Here is a 22,137-nt window from a genome sequence, read left to right as displayed (position 1 = left end):
AGTGACCAAATGGACAAATCTTGTTTAGCGATCACAGTACTAGGAAATAGTTTTGGAAGTCACATTTTAACTAGCAGAGTAACAGTCCGTGCTTAAAGGGACATGAAACCCAAATTGTTTTTTTCATGGTTTTTAAAGAGCATGCAATTTTAAACAACTTACTTCTATGATCAAATTTGCTTTATTCTCTTTGTTGAAAAGCATATCTAAATAGGCTTAGTAGCTGCTCATTGGTGGCTGCACATAGATGCCTTGTGTGTGTGACTGGCTCACTCATGTGCATTGATATGTCTTCAACGATGGATATCTTAAGAATGGAGCCAATTAAATAATAGAAGTAAATTGGAATGTTGTTTAAAATTGTATTCTCTATCTGAATCATGAAAGAAAAACGTTGTGTTTCATGTCCTTTTAACATAAAGTTTAACACTTCATCCTTTTTTTAAATCATTTAAAATATAATTTTACCGCTTCAGCTGTTCATCCAACATTTTTCATGCCCATCCGGCACTTCATTAGGGATACTCAGCTGTGTCCCGTCTAGAAATTAAATAGCAAATATCATTAACCATTTCAATACCTGCTGTTACACACTACCATTTAAAATTTATTAAAATATTGATCATGCAAATTTGATTAAAAGCAAAAAAGTTTTGTGTATTTATATAATGTGAGCACATTATTATATTTTTTCAGCAATAATGAAAATTATACACAAAAAAAAGATTGTTTACAGAAAAATACCTTGTCTTAATTTTATTCCTTAGACCCCTATAATTTTTATATTGCATAATATTCATGTATAAAATAATCAATATCAGGGAAAAAAGATTTTCTATAAATAATTTTAAATCTGAAATTTAATTTATGCCATTAGGGTTACCAGTTTTTAAATGATAGATCCAATAGACCACTCTTTTATTAAACGCTGCTTGCCTGTCCCCTCGTGTAATTATTTTTGATACATTATAACCTGGAACTCTAATAATGATTGTACATATATTATTGTATCATTGTTCCAAATTATTATCTGCCCTCATCTGAAGATAGTAACAGCCTAAGGATTTAGGGTACCTAAATATCTTTCTCACTGAGTTTACATTTGACCCTGTTCTATGTTGTATTTGTCCCATACATAACACATTTCTGCAGAGAGGTCCATTTAACTAATATATGAAATACATACTTCTCCATACTTGTAATAAATTCAATAGTAATGGCAACTTTTGTGACTTTTAATGGTAAATGTAGGAGGGAAAAAGAACACAAGTGAAACTGTATAAAAGAACCGCATTTGTTTTTGGCATTTACTCTGTATATACTCTCATCCTGTCTATGATGTCTCTACAGGAGAAACATGCACCAAATTACAGGAGGTCTAGGAGAGCCTGGAAATATACGTTGGCCTCTTGCTTGTACTCTGGCACTCTCCTGGGTCATGGTTTACTTTTCCATTTGGAAGGGGGTAGAGTGGACAGGAAAGGTGAAGTATCAAGAGTTCTTCTTTATTGTAAATGTAACCTTTGTCTTCCTGTCTTCACTATACATTCATCTCATCCATATGTTATCTTCTATTCAGGTAGTATACTTCTCCGCCACCTACCCTTACTTCATGCTCTTCATCCTATTTTTCCGGGGGATCACTCTTCCTGGAGCAATGGATGGGATACGTTTCTACATCACGCCTGACTTCAGCAAACTGGCACAATCAGAGGTGACAGAGGACAGTGCAAGAGACTACAGTAAAGTTTGAGTAGCAAACAATCAAAGAAACTTGTGCAATGTTATATGGTGTTGTGGTGCAGATCTAAGTCAGCTTTAAATGGACAGGTGACAGGAATACAGAGAAAACGGTTGTGGTTTAGTGATGTCATTGGTCAAGGTCCCTTAATTTTTATTTTTTTCAAGGTTTGGATGGATGCTGCCACACAGATTTTCTTCTCCTATGGTCTAGGTTTGGGGTCATTGATCGCACTGGGAAGTTATAATTCTTTCCACAACAATGTCTACAGGTCAGAAACTACCCTATTCTGATGTTACCCTTATCTTCTATAATATGGACAAAGACCACCCCTGTCTATTTTCTACAACCAGTAACATGTAACCGCTGCACAGATCATCTTTCTTTTCTTAAAAGCCATTTACTCTCACTTCTTCTGCTCCTTTCAGGGATTCCATTATTGTGTGTGGAATTAACTCTTCCACCAGTATATTTGCTGGAGTTGTGATATTTTCTATTGTTGGCTTTATGTCACACATCACCAAGAAACCCATTCAGGAGCTGGCTGCATCAGGTGAGTGGCAGCCAATCAGAATGGTGCTGCATTATCATAAAATCTATTTTGTGCCATAATTCATGTTAAATCATTTCTATGGATAGTTAAGTTAAAGGATCAGCCATTACAAACAATTCTGTAGTATTAGATTAACATATCAGTCTGAATGATGTAAGAACAGATTAACACCTTGGGTCAATCATAATCCTATAGAAAAGTTCTGAGCTTGAGTCTGTGATAAATTAATTAACAATTTTCCTCAGCAGAAAAGCTAAGATAACATACTGCAAACTAGGGGAAGATATGTGGCAAGGTAAGTTTTTGTGAAGCCTCCCAGGTGCTCTTTCAGTTTTCAGACTTTAATTACAGGAAATAAAAAGGGTAAGGGAAATAATAATAATAAATAATACAATCATATTGCAAAGTTATTATAATATGCAATGTTCAGCATTTTACAGTACACTACAATCTCAGTATGTATTGTCCCTTTAATGCATGTATCATACAACAGACTTGTTGGGAATGTCTAACATGTTTTATTTATACTAATAACAGTGTGTGTATTAATAACTTAATATAATTTAAAATAATTAAATAATTAACACCTAAATTAAGAGTTTTGCGCTAAACAGGGTTACCGCACACAAGCCAAGGGCTGCTTTGACGTGCTCATGCACGCTTTCCGCTATAGACATCAATGGGGAGAGAGTGTTAGAAAAAAACCTAACACCTGCGATCACGGAATGAAAATTCTCCATAACGCAACCCCATTGATGTCTAAGGGGAAAAAAAAGTTACGTTTAAACCTAACACCCTAACATAAACCCCAAGTCTAAACACCCCTAATTTGCTGCTCCAGACATCGCCAACACCTAAATAAAGTTATTAACCCCTAATCTGCCACTCCTGACTTCACTGATACTAAAAAAGTTATTAACCCCTATTCCGCCACTCCCCGACACTATAATAAAGTTATTAACCCCTAAACCTTCGGCCTCCCACATCTCTGCAACTAAATAAACCTATTAACCCCTAAACCTCCGGACTCCCACATCTCCGCAACTAAATAAACCTATTAACCCCTAAACTGCCGCCCCCCCACAACGCAAAACACTAAATTAAACTATTAACCCTCAAACCTAACACCCCCATAATTACAATATAACTATATTTAAATAAATAAAAACTTACCTGTGAAATAAAAAAAAAAACTAAGTTTAAACTATAAATTAACCTAATTATTCTAATAAAATAAACTACCAATTAAAAAATCTAAATTTTAAATTTAAAAAAACCTTACACTACGAGAAAAATTAAAAAATCTAAAATTACAAAAAATAATAAACTACGAAAAATAAAAAACACTAAGCTTACAAAAATAATAAACTAAATGATCAAAAATAAAAAGAATTACATCTAATCTAATAGCCCTATAATAATAAAAAAGCCCCCACAAAATAAAAACACCTCTTAGCCTACAATAATAATATGGCAGGCAGTTTAGGGGTTATTAGGTTTATTTAGTTGCGGAGATATGGAAAGCCGGAGGTTTAGGGGTTTATAGGTTTATTTAATTGCGGAGATGTGGGAGGCCGGAGGTTTAGGGGTTAATAACTTTATTATAGTGGCAGTGATGTCGGGAAGCGGCACAATAGGGGTTAATAACTTAATTATAGTGGCGGTGATGTCGAGTAGCGGCGGAATAGGGGTTAATAATTTTATTAGTGTTGGCGATGTCGGGAGCGGCAGATTAGGGGTTAATAAATGTATTTAATAGCCGCAATGTGGGTGGCAGATTAGGGGTTAATAAGTTTTAAATAGTGTTTGTGATGCAGGAGGGTGGCGGTTTAGGGGTTTATAGGTAGTTTATGGGTGTTAGTGTACTTTGTAACACTTTAGTTATGAGTTTTGTGAAACATTTTTATGGCGCAAAACTCATAACTACTGCTTTCAGATGGCGGTAGGGATCGTGTCGGTATAGGCTGTAACGCAAGCTTTTTAGCCTCACCGCACAACCTGTAATACCGGCACTATGAAAATCCCACGCAAAAACGTCATTTTTTTGAGTGCAGAATGGACATTGCGTTATAGGCTAAAATGCTTGAGGTATAGCTATACCGACACGACTCTCATTATGCGTTCCTGGCCATTACACTGAAATTGCCATTTTTTCAGCGTTAAAAGCCGTAACACCAAATTTGTAATCTACCTGTAAATCTTTAAAATGGACATTTTATCCCCTTTACTACCCTTTAACATTTTACCTGAATTGTTTACAGAGGGGTTAAGAGAAGAATGTCTGCTCTCCCTGCAACTCAGCCTCTTTTAAAGGACAATTGCAGTGTTAAAATTACATGCTCTACTCCATTAGAGCATGTAATGTTAACACTAGGGATGTTTTAATGCTATGCATTTAACCCCCACAAAGGGGTTAAAAACATACTTAAAGACCTGCAGAGTAGTGCTGGCCCTGAACAAAAACTGATACTGATCCAATTAGCAGCACTAGTTACACATGACAGTGGTGTGACTAGCTGATTGGATCAGTGGTAGTCTCTGCTCGGAACCAGCAATTCTCTGTGGGTATGTGATTAAAACCTTTTTTCTAAAGGATTCAAATTGACCCCTATGTGTTTACCCGCAGGATAGAGATAAAACACAAAAGATTGCAACTCCTGACCTCTTTCCGCCAATTTGGTGCGGCATACACATGTAGCTGCTGATCACTGGTTGTGTCCTGCTCAGGAGTTGCAATTTGTTTTGACTACCAAATGGGACTTTTTGGTAATGCCATACTTAAGTGTATGTATGTATGTATATATGTATATATATATATATATATATATATATATATATATATATATATATATATATATATATATATATATATATATATATATATATATATATATATATATATATATATATATATATATATATATATATATATATATATATATATATATATATATATATATATATATATATAGGCAAAAAGAGTCAGTTGCACTCTCACAAACAGTTCTCCAAGGGCCAGGGTGCTAGAGTAGTTGAAATGTAGCAAAACAGGAAACAGCACTCTCTGGACTTAAGTAAAAAACAAATAGTTTATTCAGTAACGTTTCGGGGAATGCTCCCCTTCATCAGACCCAAGGGGAGCATTCCCCGAAACGTTACTGAATAAACTATTTGTTTTTTACTTAAGTCCAGAGAGTGCTGTTTCCTGTTTTGCTATATATATATATATATATATATATATATATATATATATATATATATATATATATATATATATATATATATATATATATATATACATACAGTGTATAAATATCAGGAAACTACTTATGTGCATGCCAGACAATTTTTTTCATTATCTGCACTCAACTTTAAACCATATGAAATTGCTGAGAGGACTTATCTGTTTTTAAACTTTAATAAAAAAAAAAAAAGTTTGTGTCCCTGTGTCTTTAGTACATTTGAATCAAGTCCTATTTGATGTTACTTGTTTACTTTTTGCCTAGGACCTTATAGGAAGTAAAAATACAGTATCCCAACAGTTCTGAAGTAAAACTTAACTAAATAAAATAAAATTGCTTCCAATTGGTAAATACTATAGTGATGGCAGCCAGGTCTTCAATCAAGTGTTGCTTTCAAAACTATAAACTTTTAAAAACAAAAAAATGCTGCTGTATTCAAAATGGTTGTTAGAGATCACATAGGAGTAGATTGTAATCCATTAGAAAAGATTTTCAAATAATTTATTAGCAAAATTCACCATAGATTGTAATGGTGAACCTTGTAGAAAAAAATGATTAGATAAACGTTTTTGAAGGATTCTGATTGTCCCCATAGTCCTTATTGGCACATTAGTCAGACGTAGGACTACCGTGCAGAATGGAATCGTATTATCTGGGCAGTAGTTCATTGACTCTTTGTTCTTGGGCTTATACCTATTTCCTATTATTTAGGCCCAGGGCTCGCGTTCTTGGCTTACCCACAAGCAGTCACTCAACTGCCAATGTCTCCTGTGTGGTCCATTCTCTTCTTTTCCATGTTGGTTATGCTGGGGCTGGACAGTCAGGTAACAAATTATATATTTTTTTCTGTTCCACTCATCTGACTCTCTACCTGGCTATTAAGATAAGATTGTGTCTGGTGCATATATACATAGCACATGATGCCATCTTTGTGTACCTATAGATTTTTATTTTATCGAACAAGGATCTTTTTGTGTTTTGGTGAAGAGATCACATAAATATGTAGCTCATTCAATACCTGTGCGTGTCTCTTTCAGTTCTGCACTGTGGAGGGTTTTATTACTGCATTGGTGGATGAATATCCTCAGCTATTGCGCAGTAGGAAGAAAATATTCATTGCAGCTGTTTGCTTTATTTCATTTGTGGTTGGATTCTCCAATATCACACAGGTAACCTGATACATGACTGTGTACACGTGATTGCATTCAATAGGGTCACAGAACACATGAACACTGGTATCCAAACGTTATAATAAAGTCCAACAATCTCAAAGACCAGCATATAATATACGTAGCAGCCACAATTAAGTACCTACAGTGACTCCAAACACTTGACAGTTGCACACAACAATAGGGGGCCCAGCGCAGGGACAGGCACAAGGAATTACTGTTCACACAGTCAGGGGAACAATACTATAAATTCACGTATAGATCAGCCATATACACTGGAGTCAAACACACATTATTGTTGGATTCTTTCTGTCAGAGCTTTGCAAACCCTTGTCACTCTCTTTGCAGGGTGGGATTTACGTTTTCAAGCTATTTGATTACTACTCTGCCAGTGGGATGTGTCTTTTGTTCCTGGTTTTCTTTGAGACTGTGTCCATATCATGGTGTTATGGTAAGATTCAAAGGGACACAATGACATTAATAAAGTCACTTCTTCGTGACAGCATTTACATTTTAACAAAATACAATTTTTCATATCGTGTGTTTAACCCTTGCAACTGTAAATTTGAAGTTGCACAACAGGCTCATTGGTGGATATGTATGTAATTATACCGTGTGCTTGCCAGAAATACCAATGCATTGCTCCTACTAGTAAAACGTTAACTATGCATAAACAACCACTTTCTTTGTAGGTGTTAAACACATCACAAAACAAAGGATTTCATTTAAAATACAATTCCCTAACACTAAAGCCCACTTAATTTATAAACATAAAACTATTTCTCTGAAGGCTGCTTTCTGACTCTGCTGCCTCTGATGCTTTCTAACACCCTAAAAGAGCACTCTCATGTGGATTACCCCTGTATCAGTCAGTGCTGGGTTGCTGTAAGCTTCAAGCTGTAAACAGTAACCAGGAAAAAGCTTGCAGAAAATGTTTTTATACTTTTAAACATTTTATGTTTTTTAAATGCATCTTAAATTTCTTAAAGACTTTTTATGTATTGTGAATAAAAACATAAAATGTAACATGGATGTTAATTTGAGAAAGTATAATTAAATTATTCTGCACATACTAATTTAAATGTAACAATTAAAAATGTTTCCAATATACAGTAATTTGTAGGACACACAAGTTGAGGTGATTTGAATTAATGGGACAGTAAATGTTCCATTATGAATAATTTCCTTATGTGTACCACACTTCCAGCACTTATAATGCATATCCCACAGGGCTAATGGCTTTTCCTTTCATATAATTAGCAAGAGTCCATGAGCTAGTGACGTATGGGACATACATTCCTACCAGGAGGGGCAAAGTTTCCCAAACCTCAAAATGCATATAAATACAACCCTTACCACACCCACAAATCAGTTTTACAAACTTTGCCTCCTATGGAGGTGGTGAAGTAAGTTTGTGCTAGATTCTACGTTGATATGCGCTCCGCAGCAGGTTGGAGCCCGGTTTTCCTCTCAGCGTGCAGTGAATGTCAGAGGGATGTGAGGAGAGTATTGCCTATTTGAATGCAGTGATCTCCTTCTACGGGGTCTATTTCATAGGTTCTCTGTTATCGGTCGTAGAGATTCATCTCTTACCTCCCTTTTCAGATCGACGATATACTCTTATATATATACCATTTCCTCTACTGATTCTCGTTTCAGTACTGGTTTGGCTTTCTACTACATGTAGATGAGTGTCCTGGGGTAAGTAAGTCTTATTTTCTGTGACACTCTAAGCTATGGTTGGGCACTTTTATATAAAGTTCTAAATATATGTATTCAAACATTTATTTGCCTTGACTCAGGATGTTCAACGTTCCTTATTTCAGACAGTCAGTTTCATATTTGGGATAATGCATATGAATAAATCATTTTTTTCTTACCTTAAAAATTTGACTTTTCCCTGTGGGCTGTTAGGCTCGCGGGGGCTGGAAATGCTTCATTTTATTGCGTCATTCTTGGCGAGGACTTTTTTGGAGCAAATTTTTTTTCTGTTTCCGGCGTCATATGTGTCGCCGGAAGTTGCATCATTTTTGACGTTCTTTTGCGCCAAAAGTGTCGGCGTTCCGGATGTGGCGTCATTTTTGGCGCCAAAAGCATTTAGGCGCCAAATAATGTGGGCGTCTTTTTTGGCGCTAAAAAAATATGGGCGTCACTATTGTCTCCACATTATTTAAGTCTCATTATTTTGTGCTTCTGGTTGCTAGAAGCTTATTCACTGGCATTTTTTTCCCATTCCTGAAACTGTCATTTAAGGAATTTGATCAATTTTGCTTTATATGTTGTTTTTTCTATTACATATTGCAAGATGTCCCACGTTGAAGCTGAGTCAGAAGATACTTCTGGAAAATCGCTGCCTGGTGCTTGAGCTACCAAAGCTAAGTGTATCTGCTGTAAACTTTTGGTATCTGTTCCTCCAGCTGTTGTTTGTACTCTTTGTCATGACAAACTTGCTAATGCAGATAATATTTCCTTTAGTACTGTTACATTACCTGTTGCTGTTCCGTCAACATCTAATATTCAGAGTGTTCCTGATAACATAAGAGATTTTGTTTCTAAATCCATTAAGAAGGCTATGTCTGTTATTCCTCCTTCTAGTAAACGTAAAAAGTCTTTTAAAACTTCTCATTTTTCAGATGAATTTTTAAATGAACATCATCATTCTGATACTGATATTGGTTCTTCTGATTCAGAGGATTCTGTCTCAGAGGTTGATGCTGATAAATCTTCATATTTATTTAAAATGGAATTTATTCGTTCTTTACTTAAAGAAGTCCTAATTGCATTAGAAATTGAGGATTCTAGTCCTCTTGATACTAAATCTAAACGTTTAGATAAGGTTTTTAAATCTCCTGTAGTTATTCCAGAAGTGTTTCCTGTCCCTGGTGCTATTTCTGAAGTAATTTCCAGGGAATTAAATAATTTGGGTAATTCTTTTACTCCTTCTAAACGTTTTAAGCAATTATATCCTGTGCCATCTGACAGATTAGAATTTTGGGACAAAATCCCTAAGGTTGATGGGGCTGTCTCTACTCTTGCTAAGCGTACTACTATTCCAACGGCAGATGGTACTTCCTTTAAGGATCCTTTAGATAGGAAAATTGAATCCTTTCTAAGAAAAGCTTACTTGTGTTCAGGTAATCTTCTTAGACCTGCTATATCTTTAGCGGATGTTGCTGCAGCTTCAACTTTTTGGTTAGAAGCTTTAGCGCAACAAGTAACAGATCATAATTCTCATAGCATTATTATTCTTCTACAACATGCTAATAATTTTATTTGTGATGCCATCTTTGATATCATTAGAGTTGATGTCAGGTATATGTCTCTAGCTATTTTAGCTAGAAGAGCTTTATGGCTTAAAACTTGGAATGCTGATAAGTCTTCTAAGTCTACTCTGCTTTCCCTTTCTTTCAAGGGTAATAAATTATTTGGTTCTCAGTTGAATTCTATTATCTCAACTGTTACTGGAGGGAAAGGAACTTTTTTACCACAGGATAAAAAATCTAAAGGTAAATTTAAGTCTAATAATCGTTTTCGTTCCTTTCGTCACAACAAGGAACAAAAGCCTGATCCTTCATCCTCAGGAGCGCTATCAGTTTGGAAACCATCTCCAGTCTGGAATAAATCCAAGCCTTTTAGAAAACCAAAGCCAGCTCCCAAGTCCACATGAAGGTGCGGCCCTCATTCCAGCTCAGCTGGTAGGGGGCAGATTACGTTTTTTCAAAGAAATTTGGTTCAATTCCGTTCACAATCTCTGGATTCAGAACATTGTTTCAGAAGGGTACAGAATTGGCTTCAAGATAAGGCCTCCTGCAAAGAGATTTTTTCTTTCCCGTGTCCCAGTAAACCTAGCGAAGGCTGGGGTTTTATTCAAATCTCTTCATTGTACCAAAGAAGGAGAATACCTTCAGACCAGTTCTGGATCTAAAAATATTGAATCGTTATGTAAGGATACCAACATTCAAGATGGTAACTATAAGGACTATCCTGCCTTTTGTTCAGCAAGAGCATTATATGTCCACAATAGATTTACAGGATGCATATCTGCATATTCCGATTCATCCAGATCACTTTCAGTTTCTGAGATTCTCTTTCCTAGACAAGCATTACCAGTTTGTGGCTCTACCGTTTGGCCTAGCTACAGCTCCAAGAATTTTTACAAAGGTTCTCGGTGCCCTTCTGTCTGAGAACAGGGTATTGTGGTATTTCCTTATTTGGACGATATCTTGGTACTTGCTCAGTCTTCACATTTAGCAGAATCTCATACGAATCGACTTGTGTTGTTTCTTCAAGATCATGGTTGGAGGGTCAATTTACCAAAAAGTTCATTGATTCCTCAGACAAGGGTAACCTTTTTAGGTTTCCAGATAGATTCAGTGTCCATGACTCTGTCACTAACGGACAAGAGACGTCTAAAATTGATATCAGCTTGTCGAAACCTTCAGTCACAATCATTCCCTTCGGTAGCTTTATGCATGAAAATTCTAGGTCTTATGACTGCAGCATCGGACGCGATCCCCTTTGCTCGTTTTCACATGCGACCTCTTCAGCTCTGTATGCTGAACCAGTGGTGCAGGGATTACACAAAATTAATATCTTTAACACCGATTGTACGACACTCTCTGATGTGGTGGACAGATCACCATCGTTTAGTTCAGGGGGCTTCTTTTGTTCTTCTGACCTGGACTGTAATTTCAACAGATGCAAGTCTGACAGGTTGGGGAGCTGTTTGGGGGTCTCTGACAGCACAAGGGGTTTGGGAATCTCAGGAGGCGAGATTACCGATCAATATTTTGGAACTCCGTGCAATTTTCAGAGCTCTTCAGTCATGGCCTCTTCTAAAGAGAGAATCGTTCATTTGTTTTCAGACAGACAATGTCACAACTGTGGCATACATCAATCATCAAGGAGGGACTCACAGTCCTCTGGCTATGAAGGAAGTATCTCGAATTCTGGTATGGGCGGAATCCAGCTCCTGTCTAGTTTCTGCGGTTCATATCCCAGGTATAGACAATTGGGAAGCGGATTATCTCAGCCGCTAAACGTTACATCCGGGCGAATGGTCTCTTCACCCAGAGGTATTTCTTCAGATTGTTCAAATGTGGGGACTTCCAGAAATAGATCTGATGGCCTCTCATCTAAACAAGAAACTTCCCAGGTATCTGTCCAGATCCAGGGATCCTCAAGTGGAAGCAGTGGATGCATTGTCACTTCCTTGGAAGTATCATCCTGCCTATATCTTTCTGCCTCTAGTTCTTCTTCCAAGAGTAATCTCCAAGATTCTGAAGGAATGCTCGTTTGTTCTGCTGGTAGCTCCAGCATGGCCTCACAGGTTTTGGTATGCGGATCTTGTCCTGATGGCCTCTTGCCAACCGTGGACTCTTCCGTTAAGATCAGACCTTTTGTTGCAAGGTCCTTTTTTCCATCAGGATCTCAAATCCTTAAATTTAAAGGTATGGAGATTGAACGCTTGATTCTTAGTCAAAGAGGTTTCTCTGACTCTGTGATTAATACTATGTTACAGGCTCGTAAATCTGTATCTAGGGAGATATATTATAGAGTCTGGAAGACTTATATTTCTTGGTGTCTTTCTCATCATTTTTCCTGGCATTCTTTTAGAATTCCGAGAATTTTACAGTTTCTTCAGGATGGTTTGGATAAAGGTTTGTCTGCAAGTTCCTTGAAAGGACAAATCTCTGCTCTTTCTGTTCTTTTTCACAGAAAGATTGCTAATCTTCCTGATATTCATTGTTTTGTACAAGCTTTGGTTCGTATAAAACCTGTCATTAAGTCAATTTCTCCTCCTTGGAGTTTGAATTTGGTTCCGGGGGCTCTTCAAGCTCCTCCGTTTGAACCTATGCATTCATTGGACATCAAATTACTTTCTTGGAAAGTTTTGTTCCTTTTGGCCATCTCTTCTGCCAGACGAGTTTCTGAATTATCTGCTCTTTCTTGTGAGTCTCCTTTTCTGATTTTTCATCAGGATAAGGCGGTGTTGCGAACTTCTTTTAAATTTTTACCTAAGGTTGTGAATTCTAACAACATTAGTAGAGAAATTGTGGTTCCTTCATTGTGTCCTAATCCTAAGAATTCTAAGGAGAGATCATTGCATTCTTTGGATGTAGTTAGAGCTTTGAAATATTATGTTGAAGCTACTAAGAATTTCCGAAAGACTTCTAGTCTATTTGTTATCTTTTCCGGTTCTAGGAAAGGTCAGAAGGCCTCTGCCATTTCTTTGGCATCTTGGTTGAAATCTTTAATTCATCATGCTTATGTCGAGTCGGGTAAAACTCCGCCTCAAAGGATTACAGCTCATTCTACTAGGTCAGTTTCTACTTCCTGGGCGTTTAGGAATGATGCTTCGGTTGATCAGATTTGCAAAGCAGCAACTTGGTCTTCTTTGCATACTTTTACTAAATTCTACCATTTTGATGTGTTTTCTTCTTCTGAAGCTGTTTTTGGTAGAAAAGTACTTCAGGCAGCTGTTTCAGTTTGAATCTTCTGCTTATAATTTCAGTTTTTTTCATTTAATCTTTATTTTGGGTGTGGATTATTTTTCAGCGGAATTGGCTGTCTTTATTTTATCCCTCCCTCTCTAGTGACTCTTGCGTGGAAAGATCCACATCTTGGGTAGTCATTATCCCATACGTCACTAGCTCATGGACTCTTGCTAATTACATGAAAAAAAACATAATTTATGTAAGAACTTACCTGATAAATTCATTTCTTTCATATTAGCAAGAGTCCATGAGGCCCACCCTTTTTTGTGGTGGTTATGATTTTTTTGTATAAAGCACAATTATTCCAATTCCTTATTTTTTATGCTTTCGCACTTTTTTCTTATCACCCCACTTCTTGGCTATTCGTTAAACTGATTTGTGGGTGTGGTGAGGGGAGTATTTATAGGCATTTTGAGGTTTGGGAAACTTTGCCCCTCCTGGTAGGAATGTATATCCCATACGTCACTAGCTCATGGACTCTTGCTAATATGAAAGAAATGAATTTATCAGGTAAGTTCTTACATAAATTATGTTTTTTCTGCATGTATGGTGTGGTATGGCCTCCCTTTTGTTATATTAAATTGTGTGCATGCAATAATGTGTCAGTAGAAGGACAAGCTGCACATGCGTCTCTGCAATGAAGATGACTTCCCAGACCCTGCACTTGCTGTAGACTATAGTGCTATTGCTTCACATAGGCTGTTCCGCCTGATGACTTCATAGTAAAAAGCATAGCAGCATTTGATGGGTTGGTGTTGCAGCAATTGGAATGCAAACTTTGGATTAAATATGTATAAAAAAAAAAAAGGAAGTTCAGTTAGCATGAAAGGCATTAACAGAGCACCTTACAAAGAGCCAGATTACGAGTGGCTCACTAACAGTTATGTGTGTGTGAGCGAAGAGTGGTTTATCACAGCTGTTTGTGTGCGTCGGATGTAGCTCTCGTATTACAAGTTAAAAGTAAACGTGATTGCTTCAGCGCAACTGAAGTTAATGCGCATCGGGATATTGCATCCTGAGAGCTCTGGTTAACTTTCACAAAACAAATAAGTGTCACAAAACGCTTTAATAATCAATATAAGAGTACAGTTACACTCGTAATAACACTATCTAATAAAAAATATATTTTTAAAAAATTGCACAAATAGGTTATAAGGGGTCAAATATATGAGGTCTCAGGTGTTAGAAAAATCAAGGCAGGCAAAGGGCTTTAAAATAGAGATACATACATATACATGTCTAAATATGTGTATGTATGTAGATATACAGTATCTCACAAAAGTGAGTACACCCCTCACATTTTTGTAAATATTTTATTATATCTTTTCATGTGACAACACTGAAGAAATGACACTTTGCCGCAATATAAAGTGGTGAGTGTACAGCCTGAATAACAGTGTAAATTTGCTGTCCCTTCAAAATAACTCAGCACACAGCCATTAATGTCTAAACCGTTGGTAACAAAAGTGAGTATCCCCCTTAAGTGGAAATGTCCAAATTAGGCCCACAGTGTCAATATTTTGTGTGACCACCATTATTTTCCAGCACTGCCTTAACCCTCTTGGGCATGGAGTTCCCCAGAGCGTCACAGATTGCCAGTGGAGTCCTCTTCCACTCCTCCATGACGACATTACGGAGCTGGTGAATGTTAGAGACCTTGTGCTCCCCCACCTTCTGTTTGAGGATGTCCAACAAATGCTCAATAGGGTTTAGGTCTGGAGACATGCTTGGCCAGTCCACCACCTTTACTCTCAGCTTCTTTAGCAAGGCAGTGGTCGTCTGGGAGGTGTGTTTGGGGTCATTACCATGTTGGAATACTGCCCTGCAGCCCAGTCTCTGAAGCTCTGCTTCAGTATGTCACAGTACATGTTGGCATTCATGGTTCCCCCAATGAACTGTAGCTTCCCAGTGCCGGCAGCACTCATGCAGGCCCAGACCATGACACTCCCACCACAATGCTTGACTGTCGGCAAGACACACTTGTCTTTGTACTCCTCACCTGGTTGTTGCCACACATGCTTGACATCATCTGAACCAAATAAGTCTATCTTGGTCTCATCGGACCACAGGACATGGTTACAGTAATCCATGTCCTTAGTCTGCTTGTCTTAAGCAAACTGTTTGCGGGCTTTCTTGTGCATCATCTTTAGAAGAGGCTTCCTTCTGGGACGACACCCATGCAGACCAATTTGATGCACTGTGTGGCGTATGGTCTGAGCACTGACAGGCTGACCCCCCCCCCCCCACCCCTTCAACCTCTGCAGCAATGCTGACAGTACTCATATGTCTATTTCCAAAGACAACTTCTGGATATGACGCTGAGCATGTGCAGTCAACTTCTTTGGTCGACCATGGCGAGGCCTGTTCTGAGTGGAACCTGTCCTGTGAAACTGCTGTATGGTCTTGCCCACCGTGTTGCAGCTCAGTTTTAGGGTCTTGGCAATCTTCTTATAGCCTAGGCCATATTTATGTAGAGCAACAATTCATTTTTTCAGATCCTCAGAGAGTTCTTTGCCATGAGGTCCCATGTTAAACTTTTAGTGACCAGTATGATGGAGTGTGAGAGTGATAACAGCAAATTTAACACACCTGCTCCCCATTCACACCTGAAACCTTGTAACACTAACGAGTCGCATGACACCGGGGAGGGAAAATGGCTAACTGGGCCCAATTTGGACATTTCTACTTAGAGGTGTACTCACTTTTGTTGCCAACGGTTTAGACATTAATTGCTGTGTGTTGAGTTATTTTGAGGGGACAGCAAATTTACACTGTTATACAGGCTGTACACTCACTATTTTACATTCTATCAAAGTGTAATTTCTTCAGTGTTATCTCATGAAAAGATATAATTAAATATTTACAAAAATGTGAGGGGTGTACTCAATTTTGTGAGATACTGTGTATATATGTGTATATATGTGTGTACACAATACAATATGTGCATTGATGTATTTATAGACATATATACCAGTGTTAATTTCGTTGACTAAAACTAGATTAAAATGACAATAAAACAAAAGAAATTCTGATGACTAAAATACAACTAAAATTAAAATGACATTTTAGTTAAAAGACTATGACTAAAACTAAATCAAAATTTGCTGTCAAAATTACAAGGCGTTATAATCAATACATATCTAATTACTGCTCTTTTGTAAAATAAAAGAAGCACGACTATCTTCTTGTTTATTTATAAAATTTGTTTTTATTAAAATAAAGATGTTATATACGACAACGGTTAAATCTGTATTGCATGTTCCAACCTTAATATCATAGATAAAAACAGTTTAATAAACCTTTACTCAATGAGTATATAATGAGTTTGGAAGTTCTAGAGCAGTTTTAATTTTGTTGCTAAAATTTTTTGAATCTGTGAAAATATAATTGATTCTTCCTATAGAAATAAGAACAACCCACGAGCATGGGTTTAAAGAGACACTGAACTCAATTTTTTTCTTTTGTGATTCTGATAGAGCGTGCAATTTTAAGCAACTTTCTAATTTACTCCTATTATCAAAATTTCTTCGTTCTCTTGCTATCTTTATTTGAAAAAGAAGGCATCTAAGCTTTTTTTGGTTCAGAACTCTGGATAGCACTTTTTTATTGGTGGATGAATTTATCCACCAATCAGCAAGAACAACCCAGGTTGTTCACCAAAAATGGGCCGGCATCTAAACTTACATTCTTGCATTTAAAAAAAGATACCAAGAGAATGAAGAAAATTTGATAATAGGAGTAAACTAGAAAGTTGCTTAAAATTTCATGCTCTATCTGAATCACAAAAGAAAAAAATTGGGTTCAGTGTCCCTTTAAGTTATGCTGTGCCTGTGCTAGCTGCACAAACTTTTTGTTGTGTTGAGTTACTTAATACTTGTTTTAATTAAGAGGAATGTTAAAGTTTTTATATTGGGTAATATGTGCAATGGTCTTACAGCCAACACAGGTTTTTTTTTATATTTTAAAGTTGCACTTCTGTTTGTTTATGAAACTTGGTTTTATTTAATTTTAAGTTAAAGACGTTATATATCACAACGGCTAAATCTGTATCTGTATTGCATGTTTAAACCTTAATACCATAAATAAATACAGGTGTTATGTTTACTCCTGGAGTATATAATGAGTTTGGAAATTATAGACAAATGCTTAAATAATGCATTACACTTTAACTAAACCCCTTAGATTTTAGTTGACTAAAATCTACTGGTGATTTAGTCGACTAAAACTAAAGCAATTCAGATGACTAAAATACGACTAAAGCTAAAATGGTATTTTAGTCAAAAGACTAAAACTAAGACTAAATCGAAATTTGCCGTCAAATATATATACACATATAAACACATAAATACATATGTATACATAAATAAATATATATAAGTGCATTGGAGCCCTTTGCAGTTAAGTAGATGAAAACATGCAAAAGCATATTTATGCAATATTCATATGTAATAAAGTGTTATACTGTGGATTTACTGTAAATATTTCATATTCCAATGTTCTATGATGATTATATATAGGTATAGATATATATTTTAGCAAAGTACCATCAGATATATGTAGAAATATGTATTTATGAATGAATAGAACATATTCTGCTATGTGAAGAACATTGGAATGTGAAATATTAATATTTTTTTTCATGTCGGGTTAATGCACTTCAGAATATTTGATTGGGTTTGCAAGCGAGTAGGGTGTTTTTCTACTTTTTTTTCTCCATTGACTTCTATGGGGGAATACGAAAACAAGTTTGCAATATTCTAACTTTTTGTTTACAATGGGTTAGCGCGCAAGCAATCACTTTTTACTTTCAACTTTTAACAAGAGTGCTACGCGACGTGTGCAAAAAGCTTACTTCTAAAGAAGGTAGTGCACAAACCAAAGTGTTAAATACCACTCCAATTGTAATTTGGCCCATTAGGGTTTACTGTCCCTTAAAATTGAATGCAGTCTAATATAGTCTAAATGTAATCTATTAGGTAGATAAAATTTGTGGCTACTGTATAAAATAGACACCTGGTGGGAACATTTTAAGAAAGAACCCTCATGTCATGTGCCCAACAAATATTTTGGGTATAAAACTCTCTGAATCTTATTTAAGATTTTGGTATTTTGAAATAAAAACACAGCATACAAAAACACAATTAAAATGATGATATTGCCCAAATTTCTTTATCTGTTCCAAATTTTACCTATGGCTTGCTTGCCTATGATGTAACCTCACAGCAAAGTCTAATAGACCATATAACCATAGACCCAGAGCATCTTAAGGAACACTGGGCGAGATTACATATACAGCGTAGGTTTCAGCGCAACTGCTGAAACCCATGTCACCCGTTAATTCACCTCGCACATCGGGTAAATCACATATACGGTGGCGGCAGATCATATACTGCCGTAAGTCGGATACACCGGCAACGTTCAGAAATGTGCGGAAATAGACATTTCTGGAGTCGCCAGTGATTTACGGCAGTATAGGAACTGCCGGCGCCTATGTAATAATAAAAAAATGTTTCATCGGCCATTAAAATCTAACCCGCCTCCAAAAAATTAACCTGACACGTCAAAACCCCTATATCCGCCATCCCCCCACATAGCAACTAATATAAAATGTATTAATATCTAAACCGCCATCCCCCCACAATGAAATCTACCTATTTAAACTATTAACCCCTAAACTGCCATCCCACACATCGCAAAATACCTAATAAATGTATTAAACCCTAATCCGCCATCCCCCCACATCGCAAATGACCTAATAAATGTACTAACCTCTTATTTGCCATCCCCCCACAACGCAAAGTACCTATCAACACTATTAACCCCTAATCCGCCAACCCCCACAGTGCAAACTACCTATTAAAACTATTAACCTCTAATCCACCAACCCCCCACAATGCAATCTACCTAATTAACTTATCAACCCCTAAACCGCCATCCCCCACAACACAAAGTATTAAGCTAATCACTAAGCCCCCTAACCTAACACCCCCTAAGTTAACCCCAATTCCATAAAATAAAAAAACTATCTCCCTAAAAAATAATTAAAAATGACCAAAATAAAAAATCCTAATATTACATTAAAAAACCTAAGATTAAATTAAAATAAAAAATCTAGCTGTTAGCGCCCCACTCGTAATATAATTTATGTTTCAATCCCTTTGCTTAAACAATGTAGATGTAACCACCAAATTGTTTTTCAGTGCACTAAAAGAGATGATTTTTCCCCCTTCACTCTTTTCTTTTCCTTTGTGTTACCTTTATATGTTCTTCTTTTTTGTTATTGTGTTTTACAAAATTGTTATCATCTGTGGTTTGATTTTTAAACCAATTATTATAATTTTGTAACTAGTGAGAACAACTGAGGTATGCTATCTTGCTTACCTTGCTTAAATAAACAAATTTCAATGAGAAAAAACAACAACATATTTAGCTTAAAATTGTATTATACAACTGTTTACAATTCGGGGGGAGTATTTAGCAAAACTCATGTCATAGTAACATAGATGAGGCCAAAAGAAGACAAAACTCCATTGAGTTCAAACTATACAGGACTACCTAATTTACAATGAATAAGCTGCCATGCGAACTTACTTACTTTACCATGCAAATTAGTTAAACACATAGTTAAAGTACTGCTTAGGAGCTGCAGAGCACTGCTGGTCCCAAGTAGATACAACGGTTAAGCCAATTAGCAGAAGTTGCATGACCCAGCTGTACTATTCCCCACCTGGTTGAGAATTTTTCCACTGGCCCTGAGCGGTACTTTAAATTGACAGTCAACACCAGAATTTTTGTTGTTTAAAAAGATAGATAATCCCTTTATTACCCATTCCCCAGTTTTGCATAACCAACACAGATATAATAATATACTTTTTACCTCTGTGATTACCTTGTATCTAAGCCTCTGCAGACTGCCCCCTTATTTCAGTTCTTTTGACTGACTTGCATTTTAGCCAATCAGTGCTCACTCCTAGGTAACTTCACGTGCGTGAGCTCATTGCTATTTATATGAAACACATGAACTAACTCCTTTTAGTGGTGAAAAAATTTCAAAATGCTTTTAGATTAGAGGTGGCCTTCAAGGTCTAAGAAATTAGCATAAACCACCTTTCAACTAAGAATACCAAGAGAACAAAGCAAAAAAACAACTGCACTAGGCAGTTTTTTGTGGTCCAAAGTTGGTGAGAGTGGGGTATTAGAAAAAAAACGGCACTGAAAAGTATCTTTACATTGCGATCTATGGGAACTGTGTGTTCACAGTAAATATATATACAGGGAGTGCAGAATTATTAGGCAAGTTGTATTTTTGAGGATTAATTTTATTATTGAACAACAACCATGTTCTCAATGAACCCAAAAAACTCATTAATATCAAAGCTGAATAGTTTTGGAAGTAGATTTTAGTTTGTTTTTAGTTATAGCTATTTTAGGGGGATATCTGTGTGTGCAGGTGACTATTACTGTGCATAATTATTAGGCAACTTAACAAAAAACAAATATATACCCATTTCAATTATTTATTTTTACCAGTGAAACCAATATAACCTCTCAACATTCACAAATATACATTTCTGACATTCAAAAACAAAACAAAAACAAATCAGTGACCAATATAGCCACCTTTCTTTGCAAGGACACTCAAAAGCCTGCCATCCATGGATTCTGTCAGTGTTTTGATCTGTTCACCATCAACATTGTGTGCAGCAGCAACCACAGCCTCCCAGACACTGTTCAGAGAGGTGTACTGTTTTCCCTCCTTGTAAATCTCACATTTGATGATGGACCACAGGTTCTCAATGGGGTTCAGATCAGGTGAACAAGGAGGCCATGTCATTAGATTTTCTTCTTTTATACCCTTTCTTGCCAGCCACGCTGTGGAGTACTTGGACGCGTGTGATGGAGCATTGTCCTGCATGAAAATCATGTTTTTCTTGAAGGATGCAGACTTCTTCCTGTACCACTGCTTGAAGAAGGTGTCTTCCAGAAACTGGCAGTAGGACTGGGAGTTGAGCTTGACTCCATCCTCAACCCGAAAAGGCCCCACAAGCTCATCTTTGATGATACCAGCCCAAACCAGTACTCCACCTCCACCTTGCTGGCGTCTGAGTCGGACAGGAGCTCTCTGCCCTTTACCAATCCAGCCACGGGCCCATCCATCTGGCCCATCAAGACTCACTCTCATTTCATCAGTCCATAAAACCTTAGAAAAATCAGTCTTGAGATATTTCTTGGCCCAGTCTTGACGTTTCAGCTTGTGTGTCTTGTTCAGTGGTGGTCGTCTTTCAGCCTTTCTTACCTTGGCCATGTCTCTGAGTATTGCACACCTTGTGCTTTTGGGCACTCCAGTGATGTTGCAGCTCTGAAATATGGCCAAACTGGTGGCAAGTGGCATCTTGGCAGCTGCACGCTTGACTTTTCTCAGTTCATGGGCAGTTATTTTGCGCCTTGGTTTTTCCACACGCTTCTTGCGGCCCTGTTGACTATTTTGAATGAAACGCTTGATTGTTCGATGATCACGCTTCAGAAGTTTTGCAATTTTAAGAGTGCTGAATCCCTCTGCAAGATATCTCACTATTTTTAACTTTTCTGAGCCTGTCAAGTCCTTCTTTTGACCCATTTTGCCAAAGGAAAGGAAGTTGCCTAATAATTATGCACACCTGATATAGGGTGTTGATGTCAGTAGACCACACCCCTTCTCATTACAGAGATGCACATCACCTAATATGCTTAATTGGTAGTAGGCTTTCGAGCCTATACAGCTTGGAGTAAGACAACATGCATAAAGAGGATGGTGTGGTCAAAATACTCATTTGCCTAATAATTCTGCACACAGTGTATGTATATGACTATATATATATATATGTATTAATATGTGTATATACACATAATAACACATAAATATATATGTATAGTCATATGCTGCCATCACTGCGCT

General features: G+C 36.9%; 1 protein-coding gene across 1 annotated transcript in view; it reads left to right on the top strand.

The window, feature by feature from the left end:
* The window catches only part of LOC128664878 (sodium- and chloride-dependent GABA transporter 1-like), a 111,481-nt gene that overhangs the window by 75,859 nt on the left and 13,485 nt on the right, over positions 1-22,137 (top strand). Inside the window, exons 5-11 of the mRNA XM_053719674.1 lie at positions 1,351-1,483; positions 1,580-1,714; positions 1,909-2,012; positions 2,170-2,294; positions 6,248-6,360; positions 6,574-6,705; positions 7,054-7,156. Coding sequence (XP_053575649.1) covers positions 1,351-1,483; positions 1,580-1,714; positions 1,909-2,012; positions 2,170-2,294; positions 6,248-6,360; positions 6,574-6,705; positions 7,054-7,156 — 845 coding nt within the window. The remainder of the gene's footprint in view (positions 1-1,350; positions 1,484-1,579; positions 1,715-1,908; positions 2,013-2,169; positions 2,295-6,247; positions 6,361-6,573; positions 6,706-7,053; positions 7,157-22,137) is intronic.

The sequence above is a fragment of the Bombina bombina genome, chromosome 6 (genome assembly GCF_027579735.1).
Source record: "Bombina bombina isolate aBomBom1 chromosome 6, aBomBom1.pri, whole genome shotgun sequence".
Taxonomy (NCBI): domain Eukaryota; kingdom Metazoa; phylum Chordata; class Amphibia; order Anura; family Bombinatoridae; genus Bombina; species Bombina bombina.
This window is presented reverse-complemented; position numbering and strand designations above follow the sequence as displayed.